The 17760-nt window shown below is 37.6% G+C and overlaps 1 protein-coding gene and 1 non-coding gene across 3 annotated transcripts; one reads left to right on the forward strand and one right to left on the reverse strand.

The window, feature by feature from the left end:
* Nucleotides 1-3152: 3152 nt before the first annotated feature.
* LOC133419902 (U2 spliceosomal RNA) lies at nt 3153-3343 on the reverse strand. Its single transcript, XR_009770567.1, has one exon. It is a non-coding gene; the product is annotated as a U2 spliceosomal RNA (small nuclear RNA).
* Nucleotides 3344-6621: 3278 nt separating this feature from the next.
* fbxl15 (F-box and leucine-rich repeat protein 15) lies at nt 6622-11697 on the forward strand. Of its 2 annotated transcripts, none has more exons than XM_061707835.1 (5): nt 6622-6775; nt 8701-8791; nt 9818-10320; nt 10444-10669; nt 10808-11697. In XM_061707835.1, exons 1-4 carry the CDS (start codon nt 6750-6752, stop codon nt 10631-10633), a joined length of 810 nt encoding a protein of 269 aa, XP_061563819.1. In that variant the 5' UTR covers nt 6622-6749; the 3' UTR covers nt 10634-10669; nt 10808-11697. The 2 variants fall into 2 exon arrangements, with proteins under 2 accessions (XP_061563819.1, XP_061563818.1); XM_061707834.1 differs by having other exon boundaries at nt 8701-8860; nt 10808-11696.
* The last annotated feature ends 6063 nt before the right edge of the window (nt 11698-17760 follow it).

Genomic DNA, 17760 nt, shown 5'->3' on the forward strand with positions numbered 1-17760 from the left:
TGCAATACTGTCTTTACATGACATAATAATAATACTGTCCTTTAGCAGACGCTTTTATCCAAAGCAACTTACATCTGAGAGAACAAACACACGGGGAGCAATTAGGGTTAGGGGCCTTGCTCAGGGGCCCAAGGGGGTTCATCTTGGTTGCCATTCTGGGGACGGAACCTGGGACCTCCAGACCTAAGCCCACCTCTGTAGCCACTAGACTACCACTCCCCACACATGAAAGCAACATTGTAATTTCGTACTTTAGGCCTGAAATGTTCAGGTCCATGATGGTATGGAGGCACTTTAACCTCTTGTAAGATCAAGTACAAGTGGTGCAAGCTCAGACCAGACTGAAGCACTATAGTGTTCTGTGCTGCCATCTAGTGAAAAAACACACAAGACAATGGAGAAAAATTGAAAGCATATCTCTGAATTTATTTTTAACTAAACATGTGAGGTATTTCATCCACACAACTTTTAAAGATCAGGCATTACTGGCCATTTAATTAAAGCAGATAGTCATTTTTAGTCATCGTTAAGGTACAGACACACTCCCTGGAGAACCCAGTGAGAGAGGTGAATGGAAGTAGACAGATCTGCTTCAAATACCAACCCCATTGCATTCCTTCGCAAAGAAGTGGTGTACACCGGTGTCCTCAAGGTATTCTGAAGTAAAAAAGATAAGAAAATACACAACAGTCAGAGAAAAATGGCCAAAATGTAATAATATTAAGATATGGAGGGGCGTAGCAGTCACTGTCCACACCTGTAATCTAAGGCGACATGCCTCTGTGGGGATAATTTTAAAAATGGGCAGCTCAACAACCAAGGCCTTTGGTTTGCTCCTTCTTAGGCAGGCGTTCTCCATGTCCCAGTCCGCTCCCTCCGCACCATCCTTTCATTTGTATTATAGTGGGCAGAGATTATCCATATAATCTGCAAACTCTCCATCAGAGGAGGGATGTTTTCACAGAATTGCAGAATACGTTTCTTTAGAAGCTAGATTCTACAATACACGGAGGGAACATTTACAAAAGTGAAGGAAATTATATCACGATCAAAATCTATTTTTTTTAGCAACAATCACCTATTGATGGCTACTGTGTTCATAAAACAGAATAAGTTATTGCAAAGACTATGCATAAAAAAAAAATGCAGTTTACCATTAAGTGTCTTTCCAGTGTCTTGAGGAAGCACACATGATCTTCTACCTCCAAATGGTATTGTGTTAGTTCAGAAACTATTTTTTCATGAGAAAAATACTAAATATATTTGTTTCACATTGCCTGCAAAAACATAAAAGTTTAAGAAAATTTGAGATTTGCATTTTTTATCTCTTTTTTTTTCTTTTACCCCCTAATTAATAATAAAAGAGATAATGTATGAACAGGGTCCAAACCTGTGGGATTTTGTTTTGCTGCTCTTCAAGAGCAATGGTCATCTGAGTATTAAGGGGCAGATCAGATAAGATTCTTCTTCTTTCTGCTCCCTTTTCATTCATAAGTTAGGAACATTTGTATTTGTGTTTGTATTAAATTGTTTTGTTTTTTGAATGAAATAAAGAATAAAATGAAAATGAAATGAAATGAGTCTGCCATTTCATCACACAGAGCTCCAGCTGCTCCACTATTATATATGTCTGGATCAGAAACTAGTAGATCCACCTCTGGCTCCAGGTCAAGCTCAGGGATGTGGAGTGAAATCTCATCTAGGACAGAGAACCTGAATTTAGCTTGATTTTTTTGTCGTGAGACTATAATTATCACTATCACTTGCTTTTTCCTTAAATGAAAAATCCAAGAGGACACTTTTAACAAAGATAATGGTCATCAAATGGCAGAAATAATATAGCTCCAAGCTCCACATGCTTCATAAGAGAAGAAATTTGGAAGGCAAGTCAATGCTGATTACTTGTCACAGTATATATCAATATCCCCTGCTTCATACAGTTTATTAAATAAAACCAACCTTGAACTTGAAGTTGTCGAAGAGATGCATTGTGCCAAACTTGTGCCAAAAACTTGTGTGTCATGTTGAGCAAGGTATCACGCTTCGTGAATTTCACACTTGGCTTCACCGTACCACCGTCATCACCAGCACTACTGATCTTGTTTTCACCACTTGCTCCAGTTTCTCTCATGAATCTCTTGAATCGAGGGTAAGTTCAGCAACTTTAGCTATGAAGCTGACAATACTGTTAATTATGAAGAAGTTGTCATACACTAACATTGCTACTGGTATTTTGCTATGGCAGTTGATCGGGTTCAGGTTTATATACAATCTACTCCAGCTACTAGTGATGGATCAATAGTGAAATATTGATATTTCTGATACCAGATCTGTAGCTCTAAAATAGATTCTCAAATGAAAATATTGATACTTTTGATATTAATTTGTGTTAATGTATATCATTAACAGGAATACGGTGGAGAGTAACTAAACTATTCAGATTCTGTCTGAATGACACGCTGCTGGTAGAAACAGGTTTTTCCTTTGTATTTCTATAGTAGTTCTTATTTTTGTTTCTATTATTTATTTTAACGGTTTTATTATTTTACTTAGGATCTTTTTTTAGTGATTGAAACACCTTTTTCAAACAGTTTTTCCTGTTGTAACAGCTCAGCTATGTTCTGAATGAGGCCGCTACCTCACTATACTTCTGACTTTAGAATAAATAGCTAAATAAGTGACTCTGATGTTTTGTATTCTTAATCTATCTAAAGTACACCATTTTTTTTTAATTTACGGTCACATTAGGTGTATTTGCACAATGTATCGGTATTGAATTGCTGATGAATCGCTGATACCAGGCTGAATTTTACTGAATATCAGAACGGAAAGGAAATCGATGGTATCGAACAACACTTATCTATGATAAAACAGATAGTCAAAGAAATATCAAGCAGCTAATTTTGTTTAATTGTAGCTGAACTGGATCGACATAGTTTATTCATGACTGCCAATAGTTAATTTAAGTTTATACTTCACATGTTAGGAGTGCACCGTTCCTGGGTGAGAGAAGTTCAGAACAGATATATCTACGACATAATTACACAAAAATATCGAACTTAACTTAACCCCTTAACGCTAACCTTCCCAAATAAAATGTGTGGAAGAAACAGCTTGATAGTACTTTTAAGAGTTTATATTGTACGTTTTAGGAGGAGTGCACCGTTCCTGGAGATACTGCAATACCAGGTCGATGCGTGGAGTGGACGGAGCAAGCCCCTATTCCATCTCCCTGTTCCAAAAATCAATTTAATATATGGTCCCCGGGTAGGGGACGTATCAGATATTAAACTGATAAGAACAGATACTACACTTGATCTTAGCCAAAAGGCCGAGAAGCGATACCCATAATGGGTTGGAGGAAACCTCCCCATTCCCGGTACCCTCGTTTAAACTCACGGTTTAAAAAATGGAAAAAAAAACACACACAAGTAAAGTCAAAATATAAACAGCTACTTCAGAATATTGTAAACCACATTACAGTATTTTCTTTTATTTTTTGTGTATTCGGGGAAGTTTGGTGATTTTAAATCTATAAACAAGCCAATACTTCTTGGACACGTGACACGCTGCGGACCAATAGGAAGACACTTGGGGCAGAACGCTCCAGAAACACGACTTCTTCATATTTACGCTCGTTTAAACATAACACATATGTGTATTCGAGTATATATAATGTATATATGTGTGTATGTTGTCTTTTTACTTGTATTGTAATCTTTGTAGTGAGATTATCTTCTGTTGGTGAGGAAGAAACCAAAAATACGACAAACAGAGATCCTTCAGTGACCTCTAGCGGAGAGCAGGACAAACTACACAATAACTCACCTGCAAATCACTGGTGGAGAGTTGGTTAAACACCATAAATAACAAGAAAATACGAAATGTACCCCCTTTCAGACTTCAGTTTAAATTTTAAAACATCTTTTAACTAAAACAGAAGTTATCTGATCATTACAACCAGTCCAGAAAAATCACTATGAGCATAAACGTTTTCATTAATAGTTAAGGAAACCAACCATCAACCTTTGTACAACTTTTTTTTGTTTTTTTTTTAACATTTATTGTTATTTATTGTCTCATTTGAGAATTTCTATTACGATTAATATTTAGATTTTTTAAATCTGTTATATGTTTCTTTTTTTTTAACTAAAATGTTTAAATTTTTCTTACTTTGCACTTTTCAGCTCCAGTGTTTCTTCCATGGGAGTCCTCTGCATTGGGAGGGCTGCAGGGCTTGGGTTTGTTTTTACGTTTAAACACAGATTAGAAAAGATGGGGGGTTCACCAACCCTGGTCCTCGAGAGCACCTATCCAGCATGTTTTAGATGTTTGCCTGCTTCAATATTTTACTCAGGATACCATCAGTTTACACGCTCTTACAAAAATGAAATTACACGGCGATTGAGCCTGGCATACTGGATGCGCTGGTATGGGTAGATTGAAAGAAAGACACTACATTAACAAGGAAATACATATTGTACGGTGCGCATATTTAAATTGTGTTCTTTGTTGAATTTTATGCTCCTTTATATAGGCTACCACTTTGTTTTCAAACATCCGTAGGATGATCATTCCCAAACTTATAATACCGGTACGCAACATTTTGATCTGACGTGTTTCCGGATTCTGCTAAGTGCTGTCCCATTCTTATTTCTGATTTGGAGCCCTCACACTCTCTCACACTTGATCACGTGCCGCTGATGTCACTGAAAGTATGTGACGGTTCAGGGTTTGAGGGTTTAGGGCGGAGATTGGAATTCAGGGGGATCTTGTTGTGTGGAGGTCAACCGGAGGTGGCTCTTTGTTGAAATGGTTACCATGGTTACAGCGCCACCTAGCATCACGGAGTCAGCCATGCTCTGGCCATTTATCCGATCTCTGAACAGCATGTAAACTCAGACAAGTGATCCGGTCTTCTGCATGTCGTTATCTGATACGATCAGAAATCCGATCTCTTTGCTGCATGTAAACCTACTGACTGAAAGGAGCATTCTGTACCAGGCACGAGATAAGAGGTGTCATCCTCCCACTTTGAAAAAGCAATAAAATCTAGTCTCACACACAGAGTGTTCAGAACTCAGCAGAGCAGGCTGACTTCTCCTTCTGCAGAGGACTATTAAATTCTGTCCCAGTCTTCTGTCCTTCTTTAACTTTTCCAGCTCGATCAACAGATCCAGGGTGATCAGGTTCGATCACAACAATTTATACATACACACACACACATATGCTATATATAACTAATTATGAGGAATAAAAACACAATCTGTCTTATTGAGTTTGATTTGATCCCCTGGAAGATCCGTTTTTAGTAAATTGTCATATTTAAAATCAGAAATCCAAGCTTCAGAGCCTCGCAGCCGTCTATCCGTCATAACTGGGCTTTTTATCCGAACTTGTCACGTGTGATGCATTCGAGCATCTCCTCATAGCCTCTTCTGACTAATCGTGGGTTTATTTTTGCAGCATCTCGATGATGAAGTTTGTTCTGCATCTGCAACAAATGTTCAGTATTTTGGCTGTAAAGAGACACTTGATGGAACAGTATTCCACGTCTGCGTTCAAGTCCTCTGACGTCTGGCCAAGGCAGCTGCTGTTGATTAGAAGTGTCGATTACTGTAGTTTGAGTTGAGTGGTGGTGGGAGACACACACAGTTTTTACACGGCAGCCAGAGAGACAATAGAAACCCTTTTTGTTCAAATAAACGAGAACCTCACCCAAAGATATTACTTTTGCAACCTTTCCTTTTTTATTCACTCTGGAGTCAAGTCAAGAACAAACCATCCCAAACCACCATCAGGTGACAAGTTTTGTTTTTTGAGTAGTCACCACAGCAGGAAAGGATCAGCATGATTCAACATGAACAAAAATACAGAAAGCACAGTGGAGTGTAGGCATACTGTCCTAGTTGTATAAGGGCAATTTGACCAAACCTCTTGTAAATAATGAATATGCAAAATGCTTGATTTACAGAAAACAAACAAACAAACAAAAAAGCAACCCAAAAGTAATTAAATATATCCATATGGCTGATATCATAATGATAACAAGACTGCAATGTAACAAAAAATTAAGTCACATAAGTAACCTAAACAGTTTTGTAAAAAAAAAAAAAAAAAGAAAGGAATTCAGCATGATTATTGGCCGTAAGACGGTAGGAAATCTGTGAATCTTTTCTGACTGTTTACAATTGTTAAAGCTATTCAATCAATACATTTCCTGGAGCACCGAAACCCCGGAAAATTAAAGATGCGGCGTTCAAGTATTCCTCGTAAATGTTAATAACCGTGATCAATCGTTCTAATAAACCGTTAATACCATGATAAAAACGTACCTTGCACCGTTAGTGGCAAACAATTGTCATAAATTATTTTAAGAATAAAATTACAATTTCAACTGGTATTTTTTTTGTAAGAAAATAGGCTACAAATGGGAGTTAAGCTGCATAACCGTCATTCTCTAAATATAGCTCAATATGCAAGAGATTATTATAATTTATTTATACAGTTTAAAAACCATACCCCCCCCCCCCCCCCCCCAACGCAGTGTATTGTGTGATACAGCTGGCTACTTGGCGAGCCCTTATTGTATTGATGTTCGTCGTCCCGTGAGTCCCTGAACGCACCTCCGGTGTGGGTTACACCTAAAACGCTTTTCAAGATGCGAATGGAAAATACGCTGTTTTTTCTTACATCTGTGGGACGAACAACACACCTTGGAAAACGCGTTATAACACATCTAGTTCACAATGGTTGAAGAAGCTAATATGCACACGTAAGTGGCTCTTACGATGAGGTTTTTATGTAAAAAGCAGCCGGATTGATGGCCCCGGCATGCTAGCTCACAGGCTAGCGATAGTCATATTTATGTATTTATAACATCCCACTGAGGTTTAACTATGCATTATAACCAATAGAACAAGACAGAAGTCTCAATTACCAATGGGAATTATTGCCATTATGTCTTACTTTCTAAAGAATTCATTAATTTGAAAGTAGCCTCGTGAATAGGTGTGTATATCCCTGAGTTTGATGTAAATATCTCCAAAAGATTATCTAATCAGTTATCAGTTTATACAGCAGAAATGGTGGCAGTCTTTATTGGGTTACAGTGGGTGGAAGAGGTCAAACCTGATAAGGTGGTGGTATGTACCAGAGGTGTCAAAAGTATTCACATTCATTACTCAGGTAGAAGTATAGATACTAGAGTTTAAAAATACTCCTGTAGAAGTTGAAGTATCAACTCAAGTTTTTACTCAAGTTAAAGTATAAAAGTACTGGTTTCAAAACTACTTAAAGTATAAAAGTAAAAGTAATGTAAGGGGGAAAAAAGCCATTAAGGACAAAAGCCATTGAAAATGAATGCATCTTAGTATAATGCAAATATATTAAAGAACCATATATGTGTACTATTGAGCATTAACATGTGTTTCAGAGAGCAGGAGATATGATGACTAGTTGCCTATAAGTATTGTAATGGTGCAAAAAGTCAAACTTCAGAGGCATGTTATCATTTATCCTAACCTTTATTGGAATGTACATCCAAGTTTAGTTGCAGGAATCTGAGGGAACGGATGTAAGAACAAAACTGGACAAGAACATCTGAAACAACCACAACCAAATTCACTCTATCCGGATGGAGCAATTTAACTGGATAGTTTTTATTTAAAGGCCGAAATGAAATAGAGTAACGAGGCTGTTTTTAAAATGTTAGGAGTAAAAAGTACAGATAATTGCGTGAAAATGTAAAGAGTAAAAGTAAAAAGTCGTCTGAAAAATAATTACTCCAGTGAAGTATAAGTAACCAAGATTTCTACTTAAGTAAGGTAACGAAGTATTTGTACTTCGTTACTTGACACCTCTGGTATGCACAGATTGTATTGAAAGCTGTATTGAAAAGTATACAATCAACAACAACTTGCAGAGAAGACTTACTCATAGATATTTATCATAGTTTACTAAGAATACACAGATGTGGCATAGATGTACAGTTCTGTTGGGTACCAGCACATGAGGGAGTAACAGGGAATGAGGGTGCTGATAAATTAGCAAAAATGGCACTGCAAAAGGAAATAACAATACCAGTTCTACTAGGAAAAGGAGAAGGTAAAGCAGTAATAAAGAAGAAAGGAATGGAAATATGGCAGAAAAGGTGGGAGGAAGATCAGAAAGGACAGGGATATCACAAAATACAAAAGTCTATCATAAGAAAGAATTATACAGAAAGGAACAGAAGGGAGGAAATAATCATAACAAGACTCAGACTGGACCACACATGATTAAATGGCATTTTGTATGTAATGGGAAAAAGGGACAGTGATAAGTGTGAGAACTGTGGAGTTAAAGAAAACAGTGATCATATTCTAATGTATTGTAACAGGTATGAAATAGAAAGAGAAAGGCTACAAGAAAAAGTCAGAGAGGCAGGACGTGAGTGGAATTTGAGGGGAATCCTGGGAACAGAGGGAGAGGGGTTGAAACCACCAGAAAGGCACTGATTATTTCTTAAAAGACACTAGGCTGATAAATAGAATTTAAAATAGAGTAAATGAAATGATCTTACACACTCTTGGACAGTAGGTGGCGGTATGCACCCTAAAGTTGTTTGCGATCTGCCAATAAAACCGAGAAGAAGAAGCAGCGCAGCCTCGTAGCTCGAGGTGTCAGAGTTCAGGTGTAACCAGCTTTGCTGTTCTGCAGGTTCCACCTCCTGGACCTGCCCTGGGAGGATGTCCTCGTCCCACATATCCTGTGCCATTTGCCGTTGCAGCACCTGGTCAATCTGCAGAGGGTGAGCAAGCACTTCCAGAGCCTGGTCCAGGTTTACTTCTCAAACTGCAGGACTTTCAGTCTGTCTCTGGTAAGCCCTTACAAGCACTGAGTCTTAACACAGGGCCGGTTCTAGAAAATGATGAGTAGGGCTGCATCTCAGATCAGAGGGGGTGCACATGCCTGGCACGTTATTCAACACTAAATTATGCATTTTCCCATAATTTAAAGCGGAATGATACTAGCAAAACAAGAATATTTAAAGTGTATTTCAAATGCTTTATTGCAGCAATATTGTTGCAGAACAAAGAAAATGCTACATTTAGTCTGGGCTACATCACCCATCAGACAATCTAGCAACAGATGTTTCTTACCCTGAAAATAAAACATAGAAATTCAAACTAATTTTATCTATACAGCTCAAAACCATCACTAAACATGACAGTCATTTCAAGTGGAATGATACCAGTCAAACAATAATATTTAAAGTGTCTTTCAAGTGCATTTTTGCAGCAATATTGCTGCAGAACAAAGAAAATGCTACATTTGGTCTGGGCTACCTCACCCATCAGACAATCTAGCAACAGAAAATAAAACATAGAAAAATAAATATAAACTTGCTTGTGTCGTTGTGCTTGAACCATTTCTGAATATCCATGTTAGTTTGTGTTAACGGAGCAGCAGAGAGCAGCGTCTTGCTGGTGCAGGAAACTGCGCGCTGGACGCAGATGAGTAACATAAGGCTGATTTATGGTTCCGCGTTGCACCAACGCAGAGCTTACGGCGTAGGATACGCGGGGACGCGAACGTACGGTGCACGTCGCTGCGTAGGCTACGCTGTAGGCTACGCTGTCGATTTAACGCGGAACCATAAATCAGGCTTAACGCGCGCGCATTTGTCAGTTTTTTTTCGTCTTTTCAACTGCGCATGCAAACACATAAACTGAGGGTGCAATGCTTATGCCCCCTCGTAGAACCGGGCTTGTCTTAACAACTTATGAAACCAAAAGCTCCTCAGGCATCTTGCATTCTGCTCTCATGTTCACAGGTGGGATCATGCATTCCCAAGGAAGCATTTTGCTCCATGTTAAAGGACAATAAGGTTCTCCAGAAGCTTTCGCTTCAGAACTGCTCAGACTGGGTGACGGACAAGGAGCTGTTACCAGTTATCGGCCAAAACCAGCATCTGCAGAAGGTGGACCTGAGCAGCTGCGCGTGCCTCAGCCGTAGCTCCCTCGTGGCTGTGTCCTTGAGCTGCATGCATCTCCAGCAGCTCGGCCTGGCGCACTGCGAATGGGTAGACAGCCTGTCCCTGCGCAGTCTGGCCGACCACTGCGGGGGGCTGGAGTCTGTTGACCTCACCGCCTGTCGCCAACTGAAGGACGACGCCATCTGCTACCTGGCCAAAAAGTGTTCGAAGTTGAAGTCTCTATCGCTGGCAGTTAATGCCAACATTACAGACGAGTCGGTGGAAGAGGTGGCCAAGAACTGCAGGGACCTGGAGCAGCTGGACTTGACAGGTTGCCTGCGGGTCAGGAACCACTCAATCAGGTATATAATCTTATCTTTCCAAGTGTTTTCCAACTGATTCTATGTCTTCCCTTCCCACACCTTCACATGCACCACATGGCTTGTTCACCCAACCACAAGATCTTCTTCTCGCTGTGCTCACAGGACTCTTGCGGAGTATTGCCCGAAGCTGCAGACCCTGAAGGTGAATCACTGTCACAATGTGACGGAGTCGAGCCTCGATCCTCTTCGGAAGCGCAATGTAGTGATTGATGTTGAGCCGCCTTTACAGAGAGCTCTTGTACTTCTTCAGGATGTACTGGGGTTTGCGCCTTTTATCAATCTCCAGATTTAGCCAGAGGGCAATCTTTTATCCAACAAATGCACACAGGTGAGTTAAATCAGTGGTATTTGTGTTTCTAAAAAGCAGAACTGAACCTCAATGGATTTTCCACTAGATTACTTTTGATTAGAGTGACGATAGTTGATTTTTTTTTTTGTTCATAGTATGTGCCTTACTGTGTTTCAGGCAACTTTACAACAGCTGTCACTTTAAACTGCATCAGATGGATGTGCCCCGGTTGGAGGAATTTCATGAGTCTTCAGGAAGACCGGGATTTGTTGTTGCTCAGAAAAAGTGTACAAACTTCATTGGAATGTGAATATGAGTAATGAAAATCTGAGAAAAAAATTAAAATAAGTTATGTTTTGCAAGTTAAAGAAAAAAGCCATCTACTTTTAAGCATTACAGCCTCATGTCCAAAAGATGTCACTGCACTATTTCCTTAACCACTTCATGTTGTAGACAGTGTGGCAGTTTAGAAAAGCAATTCTTACCAAAGTACAGTATATTATTTTGTAGTGCAAAGTCCTTATATTATGTTTCATTTAGAAACATTAAAAACATGTTTGAGTTTAATTAAACATTTCATTTTGCATGTTTTTCGCTGAAAGGGGTCATTTGTTCAAATGCACAAAACATTCTCAGAGCTGCCACTACTGAATATTAGATAGATGTTTTTATCTGTCATCTTTATTATCTCCTTATTACAACTTCATTGCCACCAATAAATGTAAAATGCAAATGTGATTTGTGTTGCTTTCCATGTGTTTTCCAGAAACTATTTTAATGTCCTCTGATTTCAGTGGTTTCACAATGATGAAGGATGTTGAACAACGTAGATTTTCAGAGATGAGTTGATGAGCTTTTCATTATTGACAAGAGTCAAGTAACCCTCTTGTTCATTTTTGTTTAATTCATAGCCTCAATACTTTTTTGACATGCAAGAATCTGCTAAGACTGTATCCAACGAGTCTAAATGAAATTTGTAAGATCTTGTTGAAACTCTTGCTCTGTGAAACAGAAGCAAGCGGAACCATTAAAATAAAAATACCACCAGAAATGACTGCTGGCATGTTATTAACCCTTTAAAGAAAACATATACAGAAAAAACCTTGTTTTGAAGATTTTATTTTATATTGAAATTAAATATGTGATGTGTTTCTCAAATAGTTTCTAAATACTGTTTTGTATCATGAAACATCATTGCTTTAATATTTTGATTAAGGGGTGCCGCAGAGGTCTCAGAAATCAATGTTTCAAATATGATACAGCTGGCAATTTGGGGTTAATCTCAGAGTTAAAATGTAAACCAGTTTTTACTTCTGTGGTAATTACCTCCACTTTTCAATGTCTAATGGCAGTGGTCTCTTTTTTCAAAATTAAAAATGTGCTTACCACGTTAATAATCCAAATATTCAGAGGAAATATGTAAGTCGATAAAATGTGAAATACCTACTTGGCACAGGTCAGCAATGTGACTGGCTGCGAAAAGAAAAGAAAGATGTGGAGATGCTCACCAACCAGTGACAGTCTGAATTAATAATTTTTTTTCAATTTAAGACTAAACAAAGAGTTTAGGAAATGGGTTATCTACTGCAGATAGTATTAAACTATCAAGGGATAACATTATACTCAAGAGGTATCAAATGCTGGAAAAACAAATTTGAAAAGCAATGATCTTCAAGCCCTCAGATGGCACCGCTTTAAAAATACACGGTACTTGGCTGCATGGATTCAGAGAGAACTAATTGCTATTGACAATGAATGCAGTTCATCACTGCATCATAAATACAAGTTAAAGCTCCACTGTACAATTTAAAAAAAAAAAGCGCGCACGTAACTTTCAAAACAATATTATCTTGTCTCTTTAGTGTTCAAACATTTGCAGAATATTATTTAGAGCAGAAATAGCAAATATAGTTCTCTCATTAGCTTTGTGGAATAGGTTACTTGTATCAAAACTCTAAATAAGCATAATTCACTAAATTACTGTACATAGGCATCTGATATATATAATTGATTGATTGAAATCTTTATTGCGAGCATATTACTTATAAATACAAAAAACAATTACACAAAACATAAGAAAAAGAATACAAATAAACAGTCATTAAACAAAATCAAAAGGAAATAAACCATGCACGAAAAGGACTTATGAGGTCCTACCCCTTGTTTCTATTTCGATTTTGCTTGAATACAAATAATATATATATATATATATATATATATATATATATATATATATATATATATATATATATATATATATATATATATATGACAGCAAGCTTTACTTTATCAAAACAAATATACCTATTGTTACATTATAAAAATATTACATTTTAATTAATTTAATTCATTTCGAGTTTAAATCATTAACAAGTCATTACATAATGCTTTATTTAAGATGGCCTGGTTTTGTCTGGTTTTCAATTTGTTCAAGTAAATGTTAAACGGCGCACTAAAATCCAGAAAAAGACATCTTTTTAAGTGCAAGTGAAGTGGCTATGTTGAATTTATGAACACATTTTTCTTCCATTTTCATAATAAAAAAATAAATAAAATTAAAAAAACAACAAACAAAAATATATGTTTTGCAGTAAATAAGATAATTCCTCCAATTTCCGCGATTATAAAATATAAGGAGGTATTGTCCAAGTGTGTCAGCGGTTTAGATAGAGACGGCCTCTGTAGTTTAATCTGCCAATCTGTCACTAGGTGGCAGCAACGAGTCAAGATAGCCGTCAGGTTGATTCTGCTCTTTGAGAGCCTGCATGGATTTTTAAAGTAGATAGATGATGGGTTATATTGCAGTTTCAAATGCAACCCAATAAAACATAAATAGTACGAAAATGAGGTCCTGTTCTTCAAAGGTCTCATAGGGGACTGGTTAAGCAGAGTTGCAAAAACTAATGTAAGTTTCATGATCTTGTTATCATGAGAGGGGATGCACAATACGAACAAATGTTTCCCCATTTGTGGCCACAGCTTCTTACAGTTTCCTCTGGTGGTCCACTTGGCAGACTTTACCGTATTGTGTCTCTGTGACAACACAACAGGTCTATTTTCCACATGATGGCATGGTTTACCCCATCTGCTGCGTACTGTCCACAAGCTGAATTTGCATTGTGAGAGTTGCTTTTGGAGGGCTTCAGGGATCGACCGGCATCCTTCTGTTGTGCTGATCATCATATTATGCTGGGTTTTTTTTCTCTCAAGAGGAGGCCCTTAAGGCATTTTAGTTCTAAAGAATATCTTGAAATTTTAATTCCTGCTTCATATGGTGCTCTAGAGATAAATGCTCCTGAAGAAATTGTGCGACATTTTAGTAATTAAATCAAGTAATTAAACATATATATTTTTCTTTAATTTCATTTATAGTAAAGATACAATAATAATTCTCAAGTTCTGTAGTGGCCCAACAGTTGCTTGTCCTTGTTGCTGTACGGCAGTCTTCGGGTTAAAAGTGTTTCAGACCGCATTCATCATATTGGACCTCAATTAGCATTGATCTGCACAGGGGAAAAGAAACGTTGCTGCAATATTATATTCCATGGAGCAATTTCTGTCCCAGTGATTGAGTGTATGGGGGGATTTCTCAAATATGGTCAGCCAAACACGTTTTGTCTTCCTGTCAATAATCTGGCACTTGTCTAAATTATTGATCAATAGTAACTGATCATTTTATACGAAGGTGCAACAATGGATTGTGCTCATTCTATTCACGATGCAGTTTTAGCCCCAGGCGGTGGGTAATATATTGTGCTTATCAAAACAAACAATAAATCTAAGTTTAATCTCAAGCTGCTTACAAAGTCCTCCCTGACAGAGTAAGTTAAAGATGCTGTCCGAAGGCATATGAGTTCTGTTTATGTGTGTGGTGGCAACAAGGATGAACAAGTCTTTTGGAAGGAGGTCTATAAACAGAAGGTCTAAATCTTTATTTTTTACTTTACTGAAAGAAAATCCTCTGTCATGTTCATATTCATCAATTTTGTACTACAGCTCCTGCACTGACCCGATTTTGTTTTGGTATGCCACACATTTTATGCCTAATAATTCAGATTGTCGTGCTGCTAATACTCGAGTAACGCTGTGCACAAAATCCCCCTTCATGAATCGCCAATAGTTATTTACTATTTACTTTTTAATACAATTGTTAAACAGCACAGTTTCTATAAATAATGGTTTTTCACAGCGAGTCAACGTGCACATGTGCAGCAACTGTAGCAACTGAATGAAGTTTCATGTTAAAAATCAGCTTGCTTCTTTTCAATGTGGAGAGAATTGGATAAATCACATGTTAATTTCTGATTAGTCTACAATTATTATTAGCCTTATTATTTTACAGTAATCAAGACTGTTGGCTTTGCGTGAATGTCAGGATTTCCTTCAGTAGCATGAATACTGCCTTCAAATCTAAACCAGTTTTTCTGTTCTTCAACAAACTTAGTTGTTGACAGACAATTACTTAGACAATTAGTTATTGAACCACTCATTCAGAATTGTAAATGATATGTAATTATTGATTACACATGATATACAGGACATGTTGCTGTGCAGCCCGTGTGTGCAACAGGAGATCTTAGATGAACCTAGGCTGTACTCTGATTTTAATTTTAGTTAACATGAGAGACCTTTGTTGTCCTTTAAATCTACATTAAAAATGTGAGAAACCTCTAAACATTTCATGTAGAAACCAATAGTTCACCGTATGCGTCTCTTACAAAGCGAAGATTCTCAGCAGTCAGACCCCTCAGGACTGATTTCAGTCTTATCATCACTCTCATGTTGGGATCAGGCTATTTGCTGCTACAAATGCATTTTGTGAAATTATTATTTTACATCTTTCAAAGATCTTATTTTTTCCTCTTCAAATGACCTGAAATATTCTGTGAAGATTTTTGTGGCACTAGTAGCCTTTAATGAGAAAGAGAGAAGGGGGAAGAGACGCAGCAAAGAGCGACAGGCCAGGACTCGAACCTGCGCTGCCTGCACAAGGGCAGTAGTCTCTGCAAACATTGGCCGCTCAACCCACTGAGCTATTTAGAGCCATCTGATTTGAGTTGAGAAACTGTCATTACCATAACTATTTCTTTCTTTAGCCTGAAAGCAAATTCTGTGCTCAAGTATCCTATGAAAAATATCTAGTTTTACAAATTAAGAAATTCACAAATACTTACATGATTGAGTGTGAGCTTTTACAAATTCTAAATGACTATGTACAGATTAGGGATGCCCCGATACCGATACTGGTATCGGTATCGGGGCCGATACTGCTCTCATATACTCGTACTCGCAAAAATTCTCCGATACCACGCACCGATACTTCATTGTTGTTGTAGTTACTGGTTAGTGACTCTAGGGGGAGATGTTGAGCCGCCCCGTGGCTCCCCGGGTGAGTGAGCAGCCGCCTAGCCGCCGCTGCTCAGCCAGCTGTTCCGTGTTTCAGTTTGTTCTTCCTTAATTATACAAACTGGACGGTTGAGTATTCCCCTTACTCACAGGGAACTTTATTAAACACTCCATGTAACTCACAGTAAAACGTGGTCTCATCGCAGGTACATCAACTGCGCATGTGCGGTGCTTCACCTGAAGCCGCCCATGTGAAACAACGTAAACAATCCCATTGTTACATTCCAGTTAGCCGCTAGTCGGCTAAGCTTAGGGTGGTGATGAGAAGAGAGTGATAACCGTGAAGCACCGCACATGCGCAGTTGATGTACCTGCGATGAGACTAAAGCGCGGAGGAAAACCCGGCCGGCTGAGTTTTGTTTAAAATTGAATTTCTGTTGCAAATAAAACCTGTCTTCCAATTCATTGCATTTTTAGCCTAGTTATTTTTGTGGTAGAAGTATCGGATCGGTACTCGGTATCGGCGAGTAGGCAAATTAAAATACTCGTACTCGGTGTGAAGAAAATGGTATCGGGGCATCCCTAGTACAGATTCAGTTTTCAGTCCTGCACAAGCACAGGGAAAGTTTGCAACCTGGCTGTGCTCGAGCGGGCTTTCTCAGTGAAAGGAGTTAAACCCATATTAGTGTAGTTCAGACTTAAAATGGTGTTTTAAAGCTATTCTGCACTAACATGGAGATGATACTGTCCTCACGATGAGCTGCTGATCTGTCTTGGGTGTATCCTGACTCCTGAGTCTTGCCCAGTTTTAACTGACCGGGTCCAGCCCCCCGAGATCCTCCAGATGATGAAGCAGATACCAATCCAGCAACACTTTCCCTTTTTTTTTTAGGTTCATCATGAGTGAGTTGGAAAATAAAGCAATAAATAAACACAAGCATGCATTAATATGTAAATATATATTTAATTCTGTGAAATAAGTAAATTAAAGAAAAAAGTTAACTGAAAAATAGAAGGAGAGTCTCTTTAATTACATAAAAACAACACTGTTTTAAATGTCACTCAAACAAAACAGGAGATCAGCTTCCTTCAGCTCATGAGAGTTAAATGATAATGATAAATCAATGGACAAATAAAACGGTTGGTTGGATTATCAGTTTAACTGGTTTGTCAAGCAACTGAAGTAAAACATATGTAATCTAATATTAATTACAATATAGATGTAACTGAATTTTGAATTCCGTTAATCAAATACACAAGTTTTTTTTATAACTTCTATAACTTTTTTATAACTGAAATAATGATTAAAAAAAACTTTGATCCATTGTGTTTATACAATTTTTTTATCTTTATATATTTTTTAATCATTTTTCTCAATATCTCAATATCGGGTTTACCTCAGATTTACCAAACAACTGGGATACATTTTTGTGTAACATTAATCAACTGAACACTAAAGTGAGAACTATAAGAAATATATCTACTTATTTATATAAATGCAAAATACTAATTTAATCTGCCGCAAGGGTGAAAACTAGATCCTGTTTAAGAAAAATAATCAAAAAATTGGTTTAGGATACTTTTCAGCCATGTGAATTAATTGAAGTTATTTTTTTTTTTTTAAGTGAAGAGAGAATTACTGCAGCTGTTCACATGGGCCCAAAACTGTGTCAGAGATTTTGTTCATTTTCATATTTTTAATTAAGAAGCTTTCCTCTTCGTCTTCCATCAGTTCTTTCATTTATTTGATGTAGTTTATCTCCTCCAACCATTCATATACAACC

The sequence above is a fragment of the Cololabis saira genome, chromosome 19, assembly GCF_033807715.1.
Source record: "Cololabis saira isolate AMF1-May2022 chromosome 19, fColSai1.1, whole genome shotgun sequence".
NCBI lineage: Eukaryota > Metazoa > Chordata > Actinopteri > Beloniformes > Belonidae > Cololabis > Cololabis saira.